This window comes from Protopterus annectens, chromosome 9.part0 (genome assembly GCF_019279795.1).
Source record: "Protopterus annectens isolate FY-2018-M chromosome 9.part0, PAN1.0, whole genome shotgun sequence".
Lineage (NCBI taxonomy): Eukaryota > Metazoa > Chordata > Ceratodontiformes > Protopteridae > Protopterus > Protopterus annectens.
The window spans coordinates 1,130,510,815-1,130,536,558 of record NC_056743.1 but is presented as its reverse complement, the minus strand read 5'-3'; the positions used below and the strand labels follow the sequence as shown (position 1 = coordinate 1,130,536,558).

Here is a 25,744-nt window from a genome sequence, read left to right as displayed (position 1 = left end):
CATACCCCCTGCTGCTTATATGTAGTAGCTTAAAGATGTATCTTGGAGTACAAAAATATTTTAAGATACTAAAATGTTGGACTTGGTGCATTGCATTTAAAATGTATATTTACAGATGTTTACAGCCTTTGTACAGTGCTAATTACTATGAGTTAGTGATTTTTTTTTTAGTTGTACATATTTTCAAGGAATATGATTAGTGTGTACCACGTATGTGCAAAAACATGTATGTGAGTTAAAGGTTCAGCCACATCCTTTGACAATGGGTAAAATAAAACAAAATCTTGTGGTAATTAGTGCTCTCATAATAGCTTGTATTTGTGAGCACTCCCATAATGCCTCAGTACTGAAGCTCACAGTTATAGTCTTTAGATTCTCAACAGGCCCCATTCATTACCCATATTTGAAAAATATGAAGGCATGGTCACCTTCAACCTTGACCTGAAGACATATTTCCAATTCCTGTCTTTCCTCTGCAAAATAATGACATTTTCAATTATTTTTCCAGTGTATTTTGAACCAGATGCCCATATTTGTTTCTTTTTCGAAGCAATTTTATACAAAAATATCAACATACAATGTAGGCAGTTTCATCATGTGCTTATACGTTTGTTGTATCTGTGAACCAATGCCATGTGTTACTATGAGTGTGTGTATGTGTGTGTGTGTGTGTGTGTGTGTGTGTGTGTGTGTGTGTGTGTGTGTGTGTACTGTGTAGTGTGTGTGTGTGTGTGTGTGTGTGTGTGTGTGTGTGTGTGTGTGTGTGTGTGTGTGTGTGTGTGTGTGTTTGTTTGGGTGAATGGTACTGCATAATATGTTATTAAGTGTGTGTTTGTGTGTTTGTTGTATGTGTGCACCAATGCCATGTGTTAATATGTGTGCATGTGCGTACATGTATGCACACCAATATCTTGTATGATTACATGTGTGTCTATGTTTGTGTGTGTATATATGTGTGCATGTTTTTAACAGTTTATAATCTTTGCTGTGACATGTTTTTAACAGTTTATAATCTTAGCTGTGAACAACTGTCAGTAAAGCATACTTGAACCATTTCAATACATTAGTGTTATAGAAAATATATGACCACTGAGAAGCACATCAGCACAGGCTGGCTTACTTCTATTTTTAACTAAAACAGCAAAAGTTTATCAATATGCTATACCTTTATTTAAAGTGTTTCACATGTGTGTTTGTTTAATTTGGGTAATATAATCCCAAGATAAAAAGTCGCCATTATGTTTAAAAACAATACTTCTTGAAGTAAGAGTGTACTTACACAAACGTATACAATTTTGTTTTATATTTATTATTTGTTTTTTGCTAAATATAAATACAAAAAGGTAATTATTATTTCCAAAGTTCATTCAGAGCAAACAAAGGTAGTAAGCAACTGGTATACACCTCCATGATGTAAACATGTCATTGGTGTCAGAGAATACGTTTCAGCACAACACATAGCCCATTTTAATACTGTTACAAGCTGCTTCTGTGTAAATGCTTACAAATCAAATGAGTAGTCATACTTGTAGGCATGGACTTGATATTGTTTCACTGTTATAATGTTAAGTACCATGTAATTTTAGAAAAAAATGCACAGTATAAAGTAAAGCACCTCTTGTTATATTACTTAGATACCACCATGTTTTAGCTCATTTGCATTGGTATACCCGCTAATTATACTAGTGCCACATAAATGATGTCTTCTCATAAAAAGGCAGCATTTAGTTTTGCATAATGCATGCTGGATATCTTTGCAATATGCATTAGCTTAACTCGTAAACAGGGATAATGCCATCAGCCCTCCTGCTGGCAAGACCACGACCGAGGTGTTATTAGCTCCCAGAAGGATTTCTGCAAAATAAATAAAAATAGCCATTTGATAAGAATAAGTTAAAATAACTTCCTTACAAAACAGGAACACAATAAAATCATTATTAATTTAATTGTAAAGTGATGAGCAAATAGTTCAGTAAAATTGTCTGCTGTGACCTCTGTGAATGTTATCTCTTTGAATATGTCAAAATCTGTTTTGAGTATCTGTGTATCATTGATACCAGAAAAAGTGACAGACATGGATTCAGTTTCATCATGGTAGAATAAATGAGTTATTTTCTGTGTTTAAAACATTGGTAAATCTGTTGGTGGTGTATATGGTTTACCATAGGGCATTGTTGGCTGTTTGTGAATGTTGTCTGTGTGTGTGTGTGTGTGTGTGTGTGTGTGTGTGTGTGAATGTGAATAGAAGGCAGGGAGGGTAGTACAACAGCTCTAGTACACTCATTCATTTATGGAAAATAAAACATTCTTTACAATATTTTCATTTTTCATTGCCGCAGTTACATTCTCATCTATAAACCTGAAAACCTTTAGTTCAAGAACTGGTGTTTGTCACTTGGGGAAGTAGAGCTGTATAAAAATGGAAAGGTTTATTTTTTTTACAGAGTATGTTGTTGAGGCAGGCTAACAGGTATATTCAGGTACACCTTAAATTGTGGGGCTTCTGGAAAGGCAGCACTTAATGAAAACAAACTGTTTGTGGATGGGCATCACTACATATTAGAAAAGAAAAGGAAGCAACGAATGTTCTGACCCACTATCAGTAGTACTCTATCAGAATTATTCTGTACTGATAAAGGAACCAACTATGGTTCTGACTCACTATCGGTAGTACTCTATCAGAATTATTCTGTACTGATAAAGGAACCAACTGCGGTTCTGACTCACTATCGGTAGTACTCTATCAGAATTATTCTGTACTGATATTTGCATGTCCCTTCTAGGCAATGTGTGCAGTAAAATGGTACTAGCTTTGAAGTAAAGCAAAGTTAATATACAGAGGGAGGAGGGAGGATTCCTGGTGGTATCCATCAGATTTAGGCTAGATCCCCTGTGAGAGGGAGAGACTCTTTGTGGCATCCATCAGAGTTAGGCTAGATCCCCTGTAAGAGGAAGGATTCCTTGTGGTATCCATCAAAGTTAGGCTAGGTACCCTGTGGAATGTGTAAAGACAAATATAAAGGCACTATATGAAGTGGAGGGATGTAAGCTGGAGACACAGTAGGTACTGGTCTAACCTCAATTATCTAGCACCTTTACTGAGAACAAATTTTGAAGGTCGTCAGTATGGATTCCATTTTAATGTAATGTGATGTTTGCAGTCTACATTTTACATATATGAATTTCAGTCTCTTAAAAATTGAATGTTACATTTAACCAGAATGAAATATTTGTCATATTTTGAGAGGAAATGGACAGCACCTTGTTGGAATAAGTTTATCAGCAACAACTGAACAACCAAATAAAAGAACAATTATAGCTTACTTTCATAAAGTCGGTGGGAAAAGCAATATATTATAAGCATGGGTCAAGAGTATTAAACCCTACTAATATAATAAACATGCTTTTTGTCAGTAATCTGACCTTCAAATTATAATATACACTTGCAGCAGATCACAGAATGAGTGTCACTTTCCATATCTTCCAACAAATCCTGGGATTTTCCTCACTGTACTTCTCTGAAGTACAGGTCAACACTAAGGCACTCTGGCTAACAAAGTTTGCAGATGACTGCAAACTGGGAGCCATTATTGAATCCCCAAATGATGTGGATACTCTACAAAAGAGCCTTACAGAAACAGATGCTTGGTACCAGAGCCATGGGCTCAAGCTCAATGCCAAGAAATGTATTGTTATCCCCTTTGGGAAAAAACATGTATCCATGAATTACCATATAGGTGGCAGTACACTAAACACAGAAAGTGTGATAAGAGACTTAGGGACACAGGTGGACAGTGGTCTCACCTTCGATAACCACATCGCCACAACAGTCAGGAAATCCTTCTATGTGGCACACCTCATCACGAAGGGCTTTTCATCCAGAAAAAGGAGGTCATTGTCCCACTGTACTCATCCCTCATTAGACCCATTATAGAATACAATGCCCCATTTGGTATGTACCTCTCAAGACATCTGCAACAACTGGAAAGGCCTCAGAAATACCTCACTAAAAGAATCACAGGCCTAAAGCAGATGCCCTACGCTGACCGCCTTAAAAAACTCCAGCTATACTCTGTCGCATATCGTCTACTCAGAGGCAATCTCTGCTTAACATACAAGGCCATGTCAAACCCAGAGCTGTTGGACATGCTACACTTAAAGAAATCCCAATCCCTCAGAGCTACACGCTCCAGGGATCTAAACCTTGTCATCACAATAAACAAAACATGCTGGAGGGATATGTTCCTGACCCAGAGACTCCCCAGACTCTGGAATAGATTGCCCATACATGTCAAGCAGAGTGCCTTTTTGGACCTCTTCAAGGGGAACCTTGACGATTGGATGGGAGAAAGGAAATTCACCCCAGGGATCACGTCAGTCACCCTGCTAGACAGGGGTCCAGGAAAGTAAATAATGTGGGAAGAAATAGCCAGGGAATTGTTATGGCTAGGCTTGTATAGGCCCTAGGGCTGATAGCCTAGTACCAACCTATGAACCTATGAACCTATGAACAGAGGTCAATTTGCATTAGATACCAGAAAGCAGGGTTCCATATTCATTACATAAACAATATTTCCAGAAAGGTGTTAAATAGTAAAGAGATTTATTCAGAGTTTGGTTTCACAAAAATATATGACAGAAAGGTTATACCTAAAGGATTGCAAAACAAAGTTATTATTATGCATTAATGGGACTTATACATTATTACTTTGCCAGTGTGAAATAATTTTATACAGAGCATCAAGTAGATGCAAACACATTTATTTCCACCTTTGGGTTTATCTGCCTGTGTTTCTCACTTGTTACCCAGACTCATGATCCTGTATTATGACATGAGATTTTCCTGCCATGAGACACAACATTCATAACTGCCATGCCGATACTATTACATGGAACCACATGCTAATGGACAGAATCGCATCTGAAATGCCAGTATATTTAAAAGAATGTTAATTATCATTTGTGTCCACTAAATGCAAACAGTACAATGTCTGAAATGCAGGTGTGTTCAAAAGAATGTTAATTTTGTGTAATTACTGTTTCAGAATTGTTTGGCTGCTTCTGGGTGGCACCACGAGTTTGTCTTATTACACACAAAGTAGAGGACAAAGATTTAACTGCTGTCGTGTGGTGATATCATTGTTATTCAGAAAGAAAGAAGTGTAATGTCATAGGACAAAAGCTATGCACATATAGTTCATAAAAGAAAATGAAATAAAGAAAACACCGCATTCAATTTTTAAATGTTCTGTAATGCAATCACTTTCAGTTACACAAACTAATGATCGCATTACAGAACATTAAAAAACTAAATGCAAGATAAGAAATTATGGAGTATAACAATAGATCATCTTTTGGCAATAGAAGGAAGTTTTTTTTTTGAAATCTCCCAAGCTTCATGAAGCTGAAAAATCAGGAACTGAAGGGGCCACTCGGGAATTTGTGGCACCCTATTATTTGGCCCTCTAAACTGGTAAATTCCAAGGAATTTGGTATGGTTGATAGGTATGCTAGTTAGGCAATTGATCGCTTTAGGTATTTATATTATAGAAATTTGGGATGTCGATGACACGGATGCAGTTTGGTTCTCAGATGATGGAGTATATTTGAATTAATTTGTTTTTCACCTCTTTGATGTATGCTTAGGTTTGTTTTTGGAGGGTTTGGTGAGAGTTTTGGAGTGAATGAGGGGGAACAGCCTGTATCAGGCTGGTTGTTGGAGAAAAAGGGCAGACTTGTCCCTCTTCTGTTCCCCCATGGTGTTAAATGTTTAATTCAATGAATTGGGGAAGGAAAGTGAGCAATGGAATGCTGACTAAAGAAAAAAAACAAATAAATAGCCGAAAGGAGCATAAGTTCATAGGTTAATACTAAGCTAACTGCTCTTGTGAGCCACTTTAAGCCTAGCCAATTATCCCTTGTGAGACTCAAACCCTGCACCTTGTGTTTGTAAGGCAAACACCTTAACCATTAGGCCACCCTCCCAACCCCACCAGAGCAAAAAACAAAACCTTAAACTTTAATTAAACAGAAGAATTAAAAACATAAAACAATATAAAAAGATAAGCTCTTTCATCTACTATGGCAAACTGCTGAAGAAGACTGCTAAAGGACTGCATAGTTCCTCATTTAAATACCCCATCCACAAGTCTTCTTTTTGAATTATTTAGATTCAGAATCCTGTTGCAAACTCAGGGCAGTGTCTTGCCATGAGACTACAATTTTTTGCAATCCAGCTCACATCTAATATACAGCTAATTATTTTAAGTAGAACACTATAGAGTCAACTGATTCTGGTAGTCTGAAGACACTATTTGTCAAAAGTGTACCTAGTCTGTATTCTTTTAACATGCAAAAATCCATATATGAGGCTTTTACTATTATTTATTATTTATTTATTTGTTTTTGTTAACCAGGAAAGTCCTCTGGGCTGAAATGAGCCCATTTTCAGTGGAGGCCCGGGGATAAAAGCTCCAAAAAAAAAAAAAAAGCAATGTACATAATTAAAAGATTATTTAGAAAGTTAATAACAACATTTAACAATATACAAGAGTAATAACAGCATTTAACAATATAAACTAGAATAATATAAGAGTAAGAAGTGACACAGTAACATACACAATATGGCTATATTTTATGGAAGACTCGGGTGCTTGGCAGGTATTCGATAGGTTAGACAGATAATGATAATCTGCACTTACACAATTTTTACACACCATGTGAGGCAGGGTGAGGCACACTGTGCTGTGATTAAGGGTGAGTGCTAGCATGTGAGGCAGGGTGAGGCGCACTGTGCTGTGATTAAGGGTGAGTGCTAGAATGTGAGGCAGGGTGAGGCACACTGTGCTGTGATTAAGGGTGAGTGCTAGCATGTGAGGCAGGGTGAGGCACACTGTGCTGTGATTAAGGGTGAGTGTACAATAGGGAGAGTGAAGAAGAGTGTGGGTATCTGAGAGATGAGTCAGATTAGTAATCAGGTGACTGAGGAATTGGGGGATGGTGCAAGGGCATAGCCAATGAGAGGAGAGATGTTGGTAGAGTGATTTTTTTGAATGACGGGGCATTATTTATAGTCCGAAGAGAAGGTGGAAGGGCATTCCAGAGTTTAGCTACAGTGAAAGAGTAAAGGTATTGGCCTACAGGGAGTTTAGGTCTTGGATAAGTGATTGATTTTCAGATCTTAGCAAACGGTTTGGTTGATAAAGAGTCAGAAGTGAAGCCAGGGCTGGGCATTTGGAGGAATTATAGATGAATTTGTGTGCTGTGGCTAGTTGTATGTAAGTTAGGTGTTGTGGGAGTTCAAGCCAGTTCAGGGATTGTAATGAGTGACAGTGGTGGGAGGAATATTTTGCTCTAGTAACGAATTTAGCAATTTTGTTATAGCAACTCTCTATTTTATTTTTTAATGACGATTGGATGTTTGTCATAATGGGGGCACCATAGAGAAGAGAAGGTAGGAGAAAAGTTAGGGCAAGTGTTTATCTAGTAGAGTAGTTTAAAAAGTGTATATATCGGTAGAGGGTACCAAGTTTTTGGTGTGTTTTTTGATGGTGTTGTGGATGTGTTGGTCAAAGGTTAAGTTGTCATCTAAGGTTATGCCAAGTAACTTACTATGGGAAACTACCTCTAAGGCAGTCTTGTTGGAGGAGAAAATTATGAAATCAGATTTATTAATGGTGGTTCTTTTTTGGGGCATAAAGAGCAAGAGTTTTGTTTTATTTGGGTTATGGGCAAGGTGATTATTTGTCATCCAGGTTTCGGTAATAGAGAAAGCATTCTGAGTGATGGTCAGAAGCTCGGTTTCAGAGTTACCAGAGCAGATAATAGTAAAATCATCTGCGTATTGAACTACAGATGCATGAGTGAGAGTGGAGTGAAAGTCATTAATAAAAATTCTGAACAGGAGAGGGTCTAAGATGGATCCTTGGGGAACTCCGGTAGATGTAATGAGAAAAGGAGAGAAAGAGTGCAACCATTTGGTGGATTGTTGTCTGTTTGTGAGGTAACTGGTGAACCAGTTAAGGATAGGTGTGGACAAACCTAGGTGTGAGATCTTAGAAAGGAGGAAAGGATGGAAGATGATGTCGAAAGCTTTAGAGAGATCAAGAAAGAGTGCAGAGACAAGTTTACCCTTATTGTGACTGTAGTTAACAGTGTCTAGGAAGGATAGGACAGCAGTTGTAGTACTATGGCCAGGGCAGAATCCATGCTGAGTTGTGGAAAGGAGTTGGTTTTGGGATAGGTAATCCATGAGTTGAATTTGAATACATTTTTCCATTATTTTAGAAATTGGAGATAGAATGGCTATAGGGTAGAAATTTGAGATGTCTGAATTATTACTGCCTTAGAGTAAGGGTATGATATAAGCTTTCCTGTAAATGGATGGTACATAGGCTTCTTGGATAGATCTATTTATGAGAATACTTATGGGGTAGCTGATGGATTTGGCAGACATTTGAAGGTATTCTGGGGATAAACTGTCTGGTGCGGTGTTACCAAGTTTGAGTTTTAGCAGGAGTTCAGAAATAGTGGAAGTGGGAACGTGAGAGAAGAAGAAAGACTGGTGGGAAGGCATTTTTGGGGTATGGTTTGTAGACGTGGGGTTGCTGTTGTGAGTAGCTGTAGGAAAGGTGGAAGCAAGTTTGGATATAGTGTCTGTGAAGTAGGAGTTGAAAAGGGTAGCTAGTTCAGCAGGGGTTTTGTCAGGGTTTGGGCAAGGATTGCTTTTGGTGGCAGGGTTTATTAGAGTGGAGACTGAATTCCAGAACTGTTTTGGATTATAGTTGTGTTTGTTTTGGAGATGGAGGTAGTACTGTTTTTTATCATTAATAACTAGACGCTTTACTTGATTGCAGAGTTGTATGAAAAGCTGGAGATCTAGGGGGTTTTTACTATTATGCCATTTTTTCCATGCTTGGTATCTGGTATTCATACGTTTTTTTATGTCTCTAGAAAGCCAAATTGCGTGATTTGCTTTGATTCTCTTATTTTGGAGGGGGGCTATTCTATTGAGTATACTGAGGAAAGTTGAATTGAAAAATTCAACTGCTTCATCTAGAGGCACATACTTTAGAATGCTCCAATTGATTTTGCTTAATGTTTCATTGAAGTTTAGGGGGTTGAAGTTAGTTAGCCATCTAGAGGGTCTGTACTGGTGCTCATGTAAGATTGAGGAGATGGCACGTGTTATATAGGTGGGCAGATGGTCACTGATATTGCAAGGTATAGTTCCTGCAGATGTAATTTTGCTGGGATCGGACACCAAGACCCAGTCAAGTAAGGTGCCTTTGTTAGTGTTATTGCTAGGCCTGGTTATGGTAGTAATGAGCTGAGTGAAGTTATAGAGGTTGATGGAAGCATTTGGAGAAGGATTTGTTTGGTTTAGCCAATTTATGTTGACATCCCCTAGGATTATAGTTTCACTGTGGATATTATTTGAGGTCCAGGCTAGTGTCATTTAGCAGGCTATAACAATATTGTAATACATGGCACATATAATTACAATCCAAACACTGGGAGAAAATAAACTTGTTATACTAAGATTCTTATGTATGATCCTTGTTTTTATACTTAAGTGAATACCACATTGCCAAACACACTGTGGTCACCATAAAATGGCATAGGGAACCAGCAAACAACTTTGAATTGTGTAACATGCCTCATTTTGCCATACAAACAACAGCCTGAAGTAAAGTGCATAGTTTATCACATGAGAGTTTTCAAAGCTGTTAGACAGTGTTGCCATACTTTTTTTTTACTGGCAACACACTAGAACATCTAAAACCCCTGATGTATTATAAAACTTATATTTTTATTAATTACAAATTGTTGTACATTCTTAAAATGGATTTAAGCAAATAATTTCTCAAGCTACACTCTTGAGATGAATTTTTGAATATATTTCTTAAATGCACAGCTTTCTTATAATCAGCCACCCCATCATAACCCCTTAAGTAATATAATACTGCTCTAGTCAGTACACCCAATCACAGCATTATAATGTATAACTTATCCAGTTTGTGCTACACAATCACAAGCCTTTGAACTGTATGCATATGCTTCAGTCAGTGCTATCCAGTCATAATCCTCTGTATTGTATAAAGATGCTTCGGTCAGTACCACCCAGTCATTATTCTATTACAGTCAGTACAAGCCAATCATATTCCTCTGCAAGATGTATCACTGCTCCATTCAGTGCAAAGGAAGCATAATCCCCTGTATTATGCATCACTGCCCCAGTCAGTGTCACCCAATCACAGTCCCCTGTACCATGTATCAGTGCCACTTCAGTGCCACCCAGTCACAATCCTCTGTATCATGTATCACTGCTCAAGTTAGTGACATCCAGTCATAAACCCCTGTGTCATGTATCGATGCTCCAGTCAATGCCACCCAATCATAATCATTTGTATCATGTCCCCTTAGATAAAAGAGAGTAAAGAACAACCATGCCAATTGGCAAACAAGATCCACTAAGGATCTCATGAAACACAGAGACAAATTATGGACAATTTGGCAAAAAAACAAAAACCCATCTGACCTTGCCCAATACAAACAGCTCCAAAACCAGGTCAAGAGCCTAGTATTACAAAACAGGAAAAATACTACCTCACTTTACAAGATCAACATAGGCAAAACCCAAAGAAATTATGGAGCTCTCTCAATTCATTATTAAACCCAAGCTCTAGCAATAATCCCTGCCCAGACCCAAACAAAACACCCACTGAAATTGCTGCAACCTTCAACTCATACTTCATAGATACTATTGCCAATCTAGCCTCTACCTTTCCCCAGTTCAACCTGTCCACCACAGACAAATCTACAGCACATACCAATACACCCTCCATTCCCAGTTTTACTCTTATCACCTATACCCACCAAAACTATTGAAAAATTGCTTCTAAAATTCAGGCCGTGCACAAATGCCCCAGACAATGTACCCCCCAAATTCCTACAAATATTAGTCAACTCTGTCACTTACCCTATCAGCATACTTGTTAACAGATCTATCTGGGAATCCTATATGTCCACCATTTGGAAAAAATCTTACATCCTCCCTCTCTCTACACAAGGGTGGATCCAACATAGACACTACCAACTTCTGCCGTATTGCTATATTATCACCCATCTCTAAGATTCTGGCATATTAGCATATTTATCAATAACTTTCACACCACACTCAGTCAATGCTCATTCATCCAGTGTGCAAATGACTCCACTATCATCTGCACTGCAAACAACTCCTCTGGACTACAACAACTCACCCAAAGTGCCCTCACCTCAACTAAAATATGGATGACTAATAATCATCTTGCCCTGAACCCTAACAAAACCAAACTGGTAATCTTTGTCCCCAAAAAGTCCACACCCCTACAAAAAGAGGACTTCACCATTCAGTCTCTTAATGGCACCACCATCAACATTGTACCTAGCACAAAACTCCTAGGTGTCATCATAGATGAAAACCTCACATTCAACATGCACATCCAGTCCAATGTAAAAAAAACTCCTCAAAAACTAGGCTCCCTCTACTGACACAAGCATCTACTCAATACATCAGCCTGCCTATCCCTTGCCTGTTCTATTCTATTACCCTCTCTTTTATATGTATGCCCATCTCCTCACAAACATACAGTCCTCCCTAAAATCCAAACTTGATTCACGTTACAACAAAATTGCTAGGTTTGTAACTAATGTCTCCTACTCATCCTACCACTGCTTATCATTGCACAAACAAAATTGGCTTGAACTCCCCAACTGTCTCATCTTTACTCAACTAATCACAGCTCATAAACTCATCTACAAACCATCAAACTGCCATGATCTTTTTTCTATTCTCACTCTATACCATCCAAAACAGACCTCTTAGATCCAACAACCAACTGCTCATAAATGTAGAAAAACCTACACTCTCAGCCGGCCAGATGCTTTACTCCTTTACCATCACAAAAATGTGGAAATCCCTCCCCCAACACTTAGATGCACCTGCTCATCAACTCTCTTCAAGAGATCCCTGAAACAACACCTCACCTCATTGTGGCTGTGCACATGTTCTAATACTACACCTCACATAACTAACTCAACTATCACAACTATTTCCCTTCCCCCTCTCTACTTCTGTAGTATCTTTCTCCATATCCTTATGTCTGTTTACCTACTCTGCCTCCCCTCCTCTTTAGCTCCCTCTCTTACTAACCCCTATAGACTACTTCAACAGTAAATTAGTCCTACTATTTATCCAGGCATACTCATTCAGGTACCCATATAGTCTACCTCACTATCATACCACCACTTATATCTGCTACAAAGCCAACTGACTCTTACTGAATTCTCTAACAGTACTCATTTAGCATATTTCTCTGTTATAACATCACCTAAGTATGTAAGAAGTTCAATTACCAGACTCTAGATAATTTCCTGTATCTACTTTGCACCTATTGCATGCAGTGTTCTACTTGCATCTATGTGAACTAAAACTAGATGTATGGAATGCTCTCATTTAAATTGCTTAATTAAATTGTATACTGTCATAGATACAAGTACATTCTACTGTAAGTACTGTTCTCTAATTGTATAACACATTATATTATGTAATAAATGTCTTTAGATATAAAATCTGTACTGTATGTGTACTGTCACAAATGTGGAGCTTTTCTCCCCAGGCCTCCACTGAAAATGGGCACTTCTGGCCCTGTGGACCATCCTGGTAAACAAATGCAAATAAATAAATATATCACTGTTCCACTCAGTGTCATCCAATCACAATCCCTGTATCATGTATCATTGCACCAGTTAGTACCCCTCAATCATAATCATTTGTATCATGCATCACTGTTCCACTCAGTGTCACCCAATCACAATCCCTTATATCATGTATCAGTGTTACAATCAGAGCTATCCAATCATAATCCCCTGTCATGTATCATTACTCCAGTCAGTGGCACCAATCATAATCCTCTGAATCATGTATTACTGCTCCAGCCAGTGGCATCCAACTGTAATCAACTGTATCATGTATCACTGCTCCAGTCAGTGGTGCCTAATCATAATCATGTATCATGTATCACTGCCCTAGTCAGTCCCACCAAATCATAATCTTCTGTATCTTGTATTGCTGTTCCATTCAGTGCCACCAAATCATAATCCCCTGTATCACTGGTCTAGCCAGTGCTCAACTAAAAAGGGTATTAGCATGCTCATTAAGTTCTGTAAAATCCTTGTGGTACCTATATACATACAAATATTTCAACCACAGGCATTAATGCCCTTCTAGCCTGCCAATATACCAAAACACTTGTTCCCACAATGAGTGTCCAGGCTGTTCTTGAAAATATCTAAACTAGTACTTCCTTTAATGTAATTTGGTAGTCTGTTTTATGCAGCAGTTGCTCTGTCAAAGAACCAATTAGTACACATTTCATTCCTATACAATCTTCTACATAGGTTGCCTGATGATTTTTTAGTACTGTTTGATAACTCCAAACATTCCCAGAGATAGTTGTCTCTAAATGCCCTATATACCTGAAAAAGATCTCCTCTCAGATATCTGTAAGAGACACTGTACACATTCAGATATTTTAGTCTTTCATAATAACTTAAATTTTCACATAATTCTGCTGTACTCTTTCCAGTTTACTTATGCTTGTTTTCTTATAAGGTTTCCATATTGTTATTCCATACTCAAATTTGGGTGTAATGTAACTAACAAACAATGACTTCATCATTTCTGATTTCCTAGACTTTATAAATCTTTTTATATAACCTATAGTTCTATGACTATCATTAACCAATTGGTTGATGTGATTACAAAATCTCAAAGCTGATTCTACTCATATACCCACGTCCTTAAATGAATCTACAGTTTCAATCACTGTGAGCTATATTAAATATTCACCTTTCAATTTATGTCTCCCAAATCTCATCTGCTTAGTTTTTGATGTATTTATCAGCATATTATTCTTCTGTGCCCAAACAGTTAATTTAGTCAAGTTATTTTACAGACATGTCTTGTCTGTAACACATGTAATCAGTTTACTCAATTTCAGGTCATCTGCATATAGACCATAGAATATCTCAGATGAAATACTTAGATATGAAAGATACAATCTAAACAAGTAAGGGTGTAGGACAGAGTCCTGTCAGACACTCTGTCTGTAACCAAGAATTTTACCTGTCCAACTGCTGTATGATACTTTTTATGTTCTATTTGTAAGCCATGCAGCTATCCATCTTATCAAGCGTAAATTGATACCTAGTTTCTCTAATTTATTGATCATTGTTTTATGTATGACCCTGTCAAATGCTGAAGATAAATCTACATAAATTAAATCACAACACAATTTTTCATTCATAGTTGTTATATTGTTATATAACTTTATGTTACAGGTGGTAATAGATCTGTTTTTAACATATGCATACTGATATATGGTTTCAAGTCCCAACCTATCCTATTCTGAAACTAACTTATCCAGTAGTACCTTCTCCATTATTTTTCCACAACACGAAAGTTAAGGTTTTATATGACTCTGGGTTTGTCCTATTCCCCTTTCCCCTAAAGACAGGTGTGACATCCCCACACTGGGCCAGTAATCAAGGAGCCTGAATCCTCACCACTGATACTGGAGAGGGACGTTCACTTGGAATACAAACAGATATACTCAATATTTCCAGAAGCATGCCTCTCTGCATCAAACACAATTTCCCTTAAGAGCACACAGGGAACACACTCAGTCCGGGGTACAGATCTCTTTATCTGTCTCCCTCCAAGTCCCCAGTAAGACTCCCCACTGGTACAGCTGTAGGTTAGGTCCTCAGCCAAATGCCCAAGCCAAGTCCTCCAGCACACTCTTTGTGAAACCAGTGCTTCATGTCCCTACCCCAAGTAGCTGACACACACACTCTTTGAGATTTGATTTGATTTGCACACACACACACACACACACACACACACACACACACACACACACACACACACACACACACACACACACACACACACACACACACACATCTGGGAATGGCTGGCACAGGTTTGACAGGTATGTCCCCTTCTGTCCAGACTATAAGGTAGTTATCAGCACCACTAGGCACTACAAAGCCAGCTAACAAAGTCTCTTGCAAGGGTACCCAATTATACTGAGTGACATTAATAATAATAAAAATGGTAATGTTGACCAAACAGCCAGGTTTTCAGGATTGACCAGAGTTATCATCAAATAAATATATGCAAATACTCTCAAAGCTTAAATATTCCCCAAAAGGACCAGCCACAATAAAAAGTTTACATATATTTAATAATAAATAATAGAAGAACAAGAAAATACTAAATATCCATTTACAGTAAACACCAGAGTTTCAGTCAGAGGGAATATTAAAAATAACACCGATGGAACGTTATACAAAGTTATAAAAAAACAATACTTCTAATCTCACTATATTTTCCTGATTAATCTAAAAGAATTACTGTTCTCTAGTTAAGTTACTTACTACCACAAGGCAAGATGATGTGGGTCAGTGAGTGGTCCTTGTTGTCAGAAACAAGTCAGAATCCAGAATGCTGACAGCAAACTCCTACTAATATCTAAATATTATTTTTGGCTTACAGAATGACATTACACACATCTGGTCATCTGTTTCCCGTGCTATCACCAACACTAGAAGCTGACACGTTTTGGCACCTATTTGTTACCATACACACAGATAGAGCTTTGCTCATAGCTCCTAGAAGTCATAAAACCATAGAACCATTTCAGTGTTCCTACATGGGCTACCAACTATTCTCTAGCACAGACATTGTATTTCTGGCTTCATTCAAAACTGTGGGATAAAATATTTATGGCTTAACCCATAAAGTAATTTAATTTCAAGAATAATTTGCAAAGTGAGGTGGATTAAGATTAACCTCTTCACTTCCAGTATATGCTGTTACAATGTATATATTTAATTCAGTTACAATAATGCATGTATATTTCTTTTCCTTCCAGCAGGGCACACTGTTGATACAGTTCAACACAATCAAACCTCACAAATACATTTTCAGCACAAGTATCTGTACAAATCTGTTTGATATACAAATGGCATATAAGTATTTACAAAATTCCAGATAGCTGTGCTAGCATATGTTACAAATCCACTGCCCTATTTCTCCTGGCATGGCTGGCAGTACCTCCTATTGTCACAACAGGTTTAATACGCACATGTCTCCAATCCTGAGGAATCTCCCTGTATATATATGACCAAGTAAATAATAGATATAATGGTACTGTAAATTCTTGCTGAAGTGTTCTCAGATCATTATTACTAATTCTGTCTCCAGCCTGTGCTTTGTTTGGATCCAGTGTATGCAGTTCTTTTTCAATATAATCTAACTGATTCCAGTATCTGAGGTTAATTGGATGCCACTAGGACTACCTATCACCCCCTTTGTGCAGCCAAACTGTTTTGGTATGATTTTGTAAATATATCTATAATCTGTTGTGTCTGAGAATACATTTTAGAATCTACACAGTTTATCAATGTGTATGTCTTTACTCCTTCCACATCTTATGTATCTATAAAAAGGTTTTCTATTATACTCACTATCTTTATATACATTTTCTTCATTATTTTCTTGATCTTGTCTCACACTACGCTTAATTTGCTTGTCCAGCGTGTTTAATTCAATTTTCAAAGTTGCAGTTCGACCTTTTTGTCTCTCACGTTAAACAGGTGTCTTGTTGTTATAGAAATATATCTCCTTGACATTGTATGCCTAAATCCTGATGTTAAACATTTTTTTTTTATTTTTTGCACTCAAACAATTTCTCTTTCAAAACTTTCCACATTGCATCTGCAGTTTTTCCACTGAACACATCACTCGTTAGCTTTACATAGTGATTGTTTTGCTTCCATATAATCTATAATTAATCTTCTGTGCATTGGTTTAGATTTCAGTTTGGCAGAATTATCTAGCAACAAATTAACTTTTTTACAACCCAATGATTACTGCACATCAAAGTGGTAAAACCTGACTTGAAGTAACAGTAATTTCTTTATTTATTGTCAAGTATGTTCTCTTCCCTGGTAGCTTTTTTTTTTTACAATCTGAAACAATTGTTCATGAACATATATTGTGAATACTTTCCTTACTAATGTTGTTGAATCAATATTATTCTAATCTGTTTCTGGTAAATTCCCCAGCTAATATTATTCTTCCCTCCTGTGTTTCATGCAAGAAATGTATGAATTCCTCCAGGTCATCTACACTTGACATTGGTAGTCTATACACTCCAACAATTGTTATATGTTTCAAGGTTGACTTTATTGTCACAGGCGCATAGTATATAGTACTGGGGTTATCACTGAACACATAATAATCACAGGTACCTAGGTAGAGGGTAGCTATTCTTATTGTTTACTTTTTGTGTTCTCACTTCTCTGTGCTGTCATTGTCGCCTTGGAGTTATTTCAGAGGTGTTTTAGCAAAATACTATCTGCACTGCATTCCACAAAAGTAAAATGCATTTCTTCATTACATATTGCTAGTGTATTCACTGCATAGGTTAATTGTATATGTTAAGAACTTTTAACTTATTTAAGTCTTTACAGTTATTGCTTTGAGTGGGGATGCGGCACTTGAATTAACTGCAGAAACAAGGTGCTTACTGATGTAGCATAGAAAGACACTAAAACATGCATTTAAATTACAGTTGTTTTGCAAAAAAAAGTGGTTGCAAGATAAATTTATAAAGAAGTCCTATATTAAGTTTTTGATTGTGGGTTAAGCTATGACAGTAGTATCTTATGTAGTAGTTCAAAGAGTTTAGAAACAAAATTATCTCAGATAAAATACATTTGTGTTTGGTCTTCAAAATCTGGATCAGTTTCCAACTTCCTGGATTCAGTGCCTGAATTAAATAGATATAAAACCACATGCAATGGATCTTTGGATCCAGCACCAAACGCCTTCAGATCTAAGTCAGATCCACATGCCCATCAGATCAGCTCTTATTTAAGGTGTTACAACATTTCTTTGGAAAACAGAGATTAGGGGAGAGCACACAGTTCTCCACTCAACTTCACTGAAAAAACTCCTCAGTTGTTTAGTTCAAATCAATATCATATGGGAAAAGCACTTCCTGAATAAATTGTGCAATTTAGAAGTCCAGAATTCTGACATGGAACATGTGAAAGAATGGGGAAAATGAATACATGTTAGTACGTTCAAGTTATAATAATTAGTAAAAAGTTATAAATAATAAAACCATCCTCTTTTTTTAACAGTAAAACCATCTTAAGAAAAACTGGCCATTAATAATGTTCAAGCAACTGGACTCTGAATTATACAGCTTGCAGTTCCAAGACTTGTACCATGGTACCATAGCCATAAGAGGCACTTTTAATTAAGTCACAGAAGAGAAGCCAAAAATAATTTTCTAAAGCTACTGTATTTATTATTTAGTACCATTACAGCTGCAAATGAAATATGTCATGTTGTCTTAAACAGTGCAATATATCATTCAGTTAAGCACATGCAATAGGTTCATAGGTTCATAGGATGATACTAGGCTATTGGGCCGGAGGCCCTTATGAGCCTAGCCAAGAATCTCACCCACGTTCCCACAAAGTCAGCACCTGCAAATATCAGTCAACTCAGAGGTATATTTTCTGTTTCCCATCCATTTGTCCAGGTTCCTTTTAAAGAGGGCTAGTGAGCTACTCTATTTGACATGTAGAGGGAGTCTATTCCACAATGGCGAAGTCTTTGGGACACAAATCTGTCCCACCAACAAGTTCTATTAATGTCACAGACCAGGTTGCGGCCTTACGTGCAGGTTGTGCAAGTGGAATTTGACTACAGATATGGAGCAGTTCCATCAAGGCTGAGTCACACAGGTCACCTCTGAGCAGTCTGTACAAGACTGAGTAGAGAGACAGGGCTTTTAGCCTATCTGTATAGGAGAGGTGTTTGTGACCCTGGATTTTCCTGGTCAGGAACCTCTGTGGTCTTTCCATCTGCTGCACGTGCTTGGCAAGGTAGATACCAAAGGTGGCATTGCACTCAATAATGGGTCTGATAAGGGAAGAGTACAGGGATGTTATGACCTCAGTATTCCTGGATGAAATACCCTTACTTATGAGATGGGTCATGTACAAAGCCTTCCTTACAATGGAGGCAACATGGTGGTCAAAAGTCAGTGGTTGCTATCAACCTGGGTGCCCAAGTCCCTCATGACTGATTGCATGCTTAGTATATTGTTATTAATGTGATAATTCATGGGGATGCCATTTTCCGCAAATGGGATAATGATGCATTGCATTTCTTGGCATTCAGTTTGAGGCCATGTCTCTGGCACCAGTCATTAATTTGGGTAAGGCCCTCTTGGAGGATGTTCACATCACTAGGGGAATTTATGACAGTTGCCAGCTTGCAGTCATCTGCAAACTTGGTTAGCCATAGACCACTGGTTTTTGCTTGCACCTCAGAAAAGTATATTCCAAACAGCAGAGGCCCCAAGACCGATCCTTGGGGTATGATTCTTGTTACGGGTCTACTACTAGATGTGGCTTCCCTATTTTGACTGAGTGGGTTCTATCAGTGAGCCAGTTAGCCATCCATCTGGTAATGTACAACTTTGAAAAATATAGTATAAAATCTAGTAGCTCATTACATCAAGTACATTGCTGTGTCACATGGCCTTTGCACACCAGTTACATTATTTTGTCACATACCTCTGTCAGTGGACAATGTATCTGTGCATACCACTCCTGTGAATAGAGACTCAGCTGTATCCCCTGACCAATGAAAAGGAAAGTCCACACAATAATGTTCCAAACAGGGCCCTTTCTCTTGTCAGTCATTGTAAAGTTGAAGACCACTAAAAGGGAAAGAAGAAATATCTGTGAGAAATGAATTTTAAAACATTTGCATCAAAATAATGTACTAGGCTCTTAGAGAATCTTGCTGTACACTTTGTAGTTGTTTATCTGCTCTGATACATAACTTGGGTAACTATTATTTACGCCAACTAGTCTCTAAGCTATTTTGTAAACTCATTACAAAGACTCCTTTGAGCAAGGACCATCTAACACACTCCTTGTATATGAGATGATCTATTGTTTGTTCATTTGTTTGTTTACTGGATGTATGGGTTGATCCATTTCAGTCCTTGTCAGCAGCAAACTATCATAGGTATTGTGCTGTATATACCTTTAGAGCTCTTTCCCCAACAGTGTTTATTTTAAAGTTAGACAAACCAATAAAATATCACAATTAAAGAAAGAAAAACAGTTCTTTAGACTTGAGTTTTAAATCATGAGTTGCCAGTATATGTGATGTGTTAACTGATTCATGATCTATATACATTTTTTTAAACTGTTTCCATTAGTCCTTACAATTTTAAATGTAGATTTGGCAGACTGAGCACATGCAAGCTATTAGTAATGCTGTTCAGACTCCACATAAATGTTCACATATTCAGAAATTACAAAGTCAACCAGCATTATTCAGAAGTCACAGCAGTAGCCTGCTGATATTTATTAAAATAACCCAATTGTCGTGCATATGACTGAAAACAAATGATGCGGGCTATGCTGCTGAAATAGAACAACAATAAGCACGCAGGCCTGGGAGTGAATTACTGCAGCATAAAAGCAAGGATTAAGATGCATTCTGCACAAATTTTGCTCTGTACTTCTGTAAAATTCCATGTGCTGCTCTATGCCCTAGCACATGAAATTTTGTTGATGCTATATCACATCTACAGGTTGGAGTGTAAAATAGATATACAGCTAAAGAGGCTATACAGCATAGTTGAAGATGATGGCCAGACAGATTGCATAAGGTTTGCAAGCATCAAGGATACGTAAGGGAAGTTGCAGTAGTAAAAAAATATATAAATACATATGTATTACTCATCCCTTGTCAGTGGCAAACTTCAACTCACATGCTGCATCTACAGATTAAGATCTGGAGGTAAGCAGGTACAGTAATAATGGAATGGACAGCTGGCATAGCTGTATGGTACTATTATATATTTATGGCAATTCTTCTGCAGGGTTTAGAACAAAAAAAAAAAAAAAAAAAAAAATGATTTTTGCTTAGTCAGATGGTTGTCCAGAAGACACAGGGTAACAAATAAGAAATGCTGATTTATCCTTTTCTGACATCAATACCGCTATTTCATAGTATTGTAAGCATCATGGGAATAACTAGTGAGACCTGGAAAAGAGAAGCAAGCTGTTTGTTAGCCCTATTCTCACTTAGTATCATTGTGGCACATAGAATGAAACTGTCTGTTTTAATTGTTTCTGAATGTGTACACCAAACAAAATAAAACAGGTTCCCAGTTAACAAAGTGAGTTCCAAATAGAAAATAATCCAAACACACTGAAAAAGAGTTTGTTTTGAAAGCTTTTCCATTAAACAAGCTTTTTACCCAGTTATAGTTGTTGCTGAGTTCCATTGTGTTAGATTGTTTTTGTAAATGTGTACCCCATGCAACTTTTATACAAAATTGCTGAAAATAATTCATCTGCTTTATCTGCACTGGTGTTTTTTTTAATTTGCAGCAGTACAGAATTCTAGTTTAAACTAGCTGCAGTATGCTAGTAAGTCAAGAAACCACATCAATCTGACTTTAATCATCCATATCATCCTTCTGTAAACATTTTTGAGCAGTAAGTAATGGTTGATCAAGAATGATAATTTAGTTTCTAAGAAATTTATCAACGACTTATGTGTACCGCTACCAATCCCCCACACCCTTCCCTTACTAGATATACTAACTCCAGGATCGCACTACAGAGGGGAACAGGACATATACCTTTCAACGGAATGAGTTTCAGTCAAATGAGTTTTCAATGAAGTGAGCTTTCAGTGAATTGTTCTCAGGCAACTGATTTTCAGCGAAATCAGTTTCAATTAAATGAGTTTCAGTGAAATGTGTTTTCAGTGAAATGAAGTAGACCCATATATATATATATATATATATATATATATATATATATATATATATATATATATATATATGGGTTCATGTCAGTACATCAACAAGTCAGAAGATCGACATGCACTTCACCGACACATGAAATAATCGAAACTGCAAATCATGGACATTTAACAGGTAAGAGGTTTAAATTTCGCTAATCATGGCTACCATGTTTTAATAAGTGTGGCAGTGTTATGCATGTGTGGTAGGCATGATTAGCGAAATTTAAACCTCTTACCTGTTAAATGTCCGTGATTTGCAGTTTCGATTATTTCATATGTCGGTGAAGTGCATGTCGATCTTCTGACTTGTCGATGTACTGACATGAACCCATATATATATATATATATATATATATATATATATATATATATATATATATATATATATATATATAAGTACACACACACACACACACACACACACTCACATATGGGTCTACTTCTAAATTTCAGTTTCAAACTTCAAATTTATTATGCTTGAGACTATAAGATAAAAGTTTTGAAACTTCAAAATGTAAAAAAAAAAAAAAATACATATTTGCATGGTGGCAACCCCCCCCCCTGCACCCAACGCAAGGCTCTGCTTATCCATTAAAGGTCTCACTTGGAGTTTCTTCGGATGTTAACATTGCTCAGAATTTAACTAGTGCTTCTAATGATGTAAATAGATCTGATGCACAGACCACTGATGACATCGCTGTGCATGCTGAACCTAATTATCCCACCTGCCCAACAGATACTATTGGCTCTGTTTGCCTGCATCTATACAAGGCCCTTTTTTAGTGGACCAATTAGGCAATGTGAAGACCAAGAAGTGTCACAGTGGCAGTGACATAGCCAGTTCCTAAAATTTTTAATGTCTTGCTCACATTGACAGACATAGCTGAAAAATATGAGATAGTAAGAAAATACATGAGGGATAGAAGAACTATACTGTTCAGCCATGACCATGGCCTGCTAGGTGGTTATGTATATCTGTAGCAGGGTAGAAGAAGACATAAGACACACTAGATTAAAATATGCAAGTACATGTAGCCTTAACAGGGCAATTACCATAAAAGAAACAGAAATATGGTGTCTATCTCCTGCTGAAATCAAAGTGAGAATGGTTCCATCTAACCCTGGTGATGCTGAAATTAGTGAGAAGCCATTATAGTGAAACTAAACAATTGATTTCACATCAATCAAAAATGCAACATTATAAAAAAAAAATCTGAAAAAAAAAGAAAATCAAACCCTCATGCCTTTCCAAAATTGGTGTGTGGGGCGGCTAAACCAGCCACATTGCCAGTCCTTATATATGCCACCAATGACCACATCCAACCAATCAGTGTTCAAAGAGTGTCATGTTATACCAATCACTCAGCTTTCTCCATGTTTCTGCAACCTTTCATCACCAAATAGTAAAACTCCCATTCTAAAAGCAGTTGTCAAGGAACCATACAGTAAACTGATTCAATTGACAAGACTGCAGTATGGCAAAAAATGAACTCAACAGGATGAAACTTTGTTTTCTTTTAAACATTGTGAGACTGCTAATAAAACATATGTGATATCTGGTGAGTTGGGTTATATCTGCAACACCATATTCATTCCATTTATTTTATTATATTGTATTTAATATTTATGTATTTATTTGTATTTTGTTAACTAAGGTAGAGAAATATTTTGCATGGACCATTTTTAGATTCAGTTTGGGAGCACAGTCTGGTTAAGTATCTTGCTCAGAGTCACTCAATTAAGCAACTGGAAGTTGAGAGAGGTTGAGAGATTCAAACCTTGGCTTACGGGAAAGCAGCTTGTTAACAGCTATTGGCTTTAGTCCTCAGTTCTCAACACCAGGTTAACAGTATGTTAAGTGATGACAGCATGGTGATCATTTTGCTTTCAAAAGTAATACATCAGTAATTTTCTTATTGTAATTTAGTCATGACCAAGAAAGGAGTCTTGTGGTGTAATCCACATACTGGCTAAATGAATAAAAATTGAGATAGGCTGCAAGCAGTTTATACTGATACTGGATTTTCCATCAACAAATATACCTAACAAGAAAATTATTGCATTCTGTACCACATACTAATAGAATCAAAGTGTAGGTAGGCAACAGTTAGACAGCCTCTATAGCAAGAAGCTATTAATAAATATGATACTTAGAGCTAAATGTTTACATTTGTCATTGATAAAACAGATTATTGATGACCTTCATTGATTTATTTTGATCAGAAATAATACTATCATCAGTGCTGGAATATCACTGCTAGATCACTATCTAATTGTTCCCTCAGTGTGATTTTAGAAATGTTCTTAGCCCTTTCAGACAATTATTATTCTCAGCCTGAGTTTAGCTTGTGTGCATTTTAGGAAATTATTGTTATTTTTATAATTTTTTCTTCCCCTTCCAGTCAACGAATGGTTGCTTTGATATAATGTAGGTTTATATATATATATATATATATATATATATATATATATATATATATATATATATATCTATATTTATATGGGTCCCATTCAGAGGATTGAAGTCTTAAGACTTAGAATTTCATAAGACTGAGATCATATGATCGAAGTGATTGACATTTTAAAACTTTGAATGCTCTGAACGGGGATCTCTATACAGCACAGAATGGGATATTTTCCTTTTCCTCACTGTAGTGCGATCTCGGAGATGGTATATTTAAATAGCTGGGGCAGCCCTGCAAAAATGTCCAAGAAATTTTTTTTGTTTTGTTTTTCTTTTTCTTTGAGGTGTTCAAAGTTTTTAAACTTCAATCATATGGTCTTGGCCACATGAAATTCGAATCATTAAAACTTTGATCATCTGAAGTACACCCATTTTATATATATATATATATATATATATATATATATATATATATTCATAAAATAGCTTTGCTTTAATACCTGTGAAGAAACTAAACAAATGAGCCTAAAATGTCTTTATATGTTTACTTATATACTTTTTTTTTTCAGTAAAAGTGCTTGCCACTATCTTGTTTTTACTTGTTTTTTTGTTCTATACACAATGCTGGGAACAGCCTATATTTTATCAGGGGAAACCACTTAAGGCAGATTATTTTATTAACAACCTACATTAAATCATATGTAGAGATCTTGCCTTTGACTAGCCATTGTGGCCCACCCATATGGTTCTCAAAGAGATTAGAAGCTGCTTCATGGAGGTCTCATTGCAGTGTTCAATTAAGTAGTATAATGCCTGCTTCTGCAGTTTTTTTGACCAAATACCATGTTCCTCTAGGAGTGGTTCAAATGTTCCTCAATGACAGAAATGATGTGCTTGGCAGCCTAAGTTACCCTGATCGATATCAAAAGTTGTCCCCTTTTTTTTTCCTGCCACTCCCTGCAGTTGACCACCATCTGCCACCACAACCTACTTTCCTCACTCACTGGGTCTATCTGATCCACCTGGGCCTCCTATAGGCTTAACTTGAGCCACATTTGGGCATGGTGTGGAGCTTAAGGACACTGGTGAAGAATAACAGTACTGCCAAGAAGTGTGCCCTAACCACATACCACTCTGTAGCAGCCTACTAAGCTATGCAATGGCTGCTTCTGGGAGGTGCTCATACACTTTTCTATTTATGTGCAACTTCCCAACAAAGTGGTATACCAAATGTAGTATTGAATGTGCCAGGCTGTTAATGCAATTGTTGCAGTCAGTCTAGGCAGCCTTGTTCTCTCCAGGATTAGTGAGTCCATATTGGGCTGTCACTCCCATCCACTCCCTCCAATGTTGGTGATGCTACTTGAACA

At 37.1% G+C, this 25,744-nt stretch overlaps 1 protein-coding gene across 1 annotated transcript in view; it reads right to left on the bottom strand.

Annotated features, from left to right (window-relative positions):
- Nucleotides 1-1,610: 1,610 nt before the first annotated feature.
- The window catches only part of SOAT2 (sterol O-acyltransferase 2), a 380,502-nt gene continuing 356,368 nt past the window's right edge, over nucleotides 1,611-25,744 (bottom strand). Inside the window, exons 12-13 of the mRNA XM_044082202.1 lie at nucleotides 19,711-19,856; nucleotides 1,611-1,854 (exon numbers count right to left, since the gene is read on the bottom strand). Coding sequence (XP_043938137.1) covers nucleotides 1,798-1,854; nucleotides 19,711-19,856 — 203 coding nt within the window. The 3' untranslated portion in view covers nucleotides 1,611-1,797. The remainder of the gene's footprint in view (nucleotides 1,855-19,710; nucleotides 19,857-25,744) is intronic.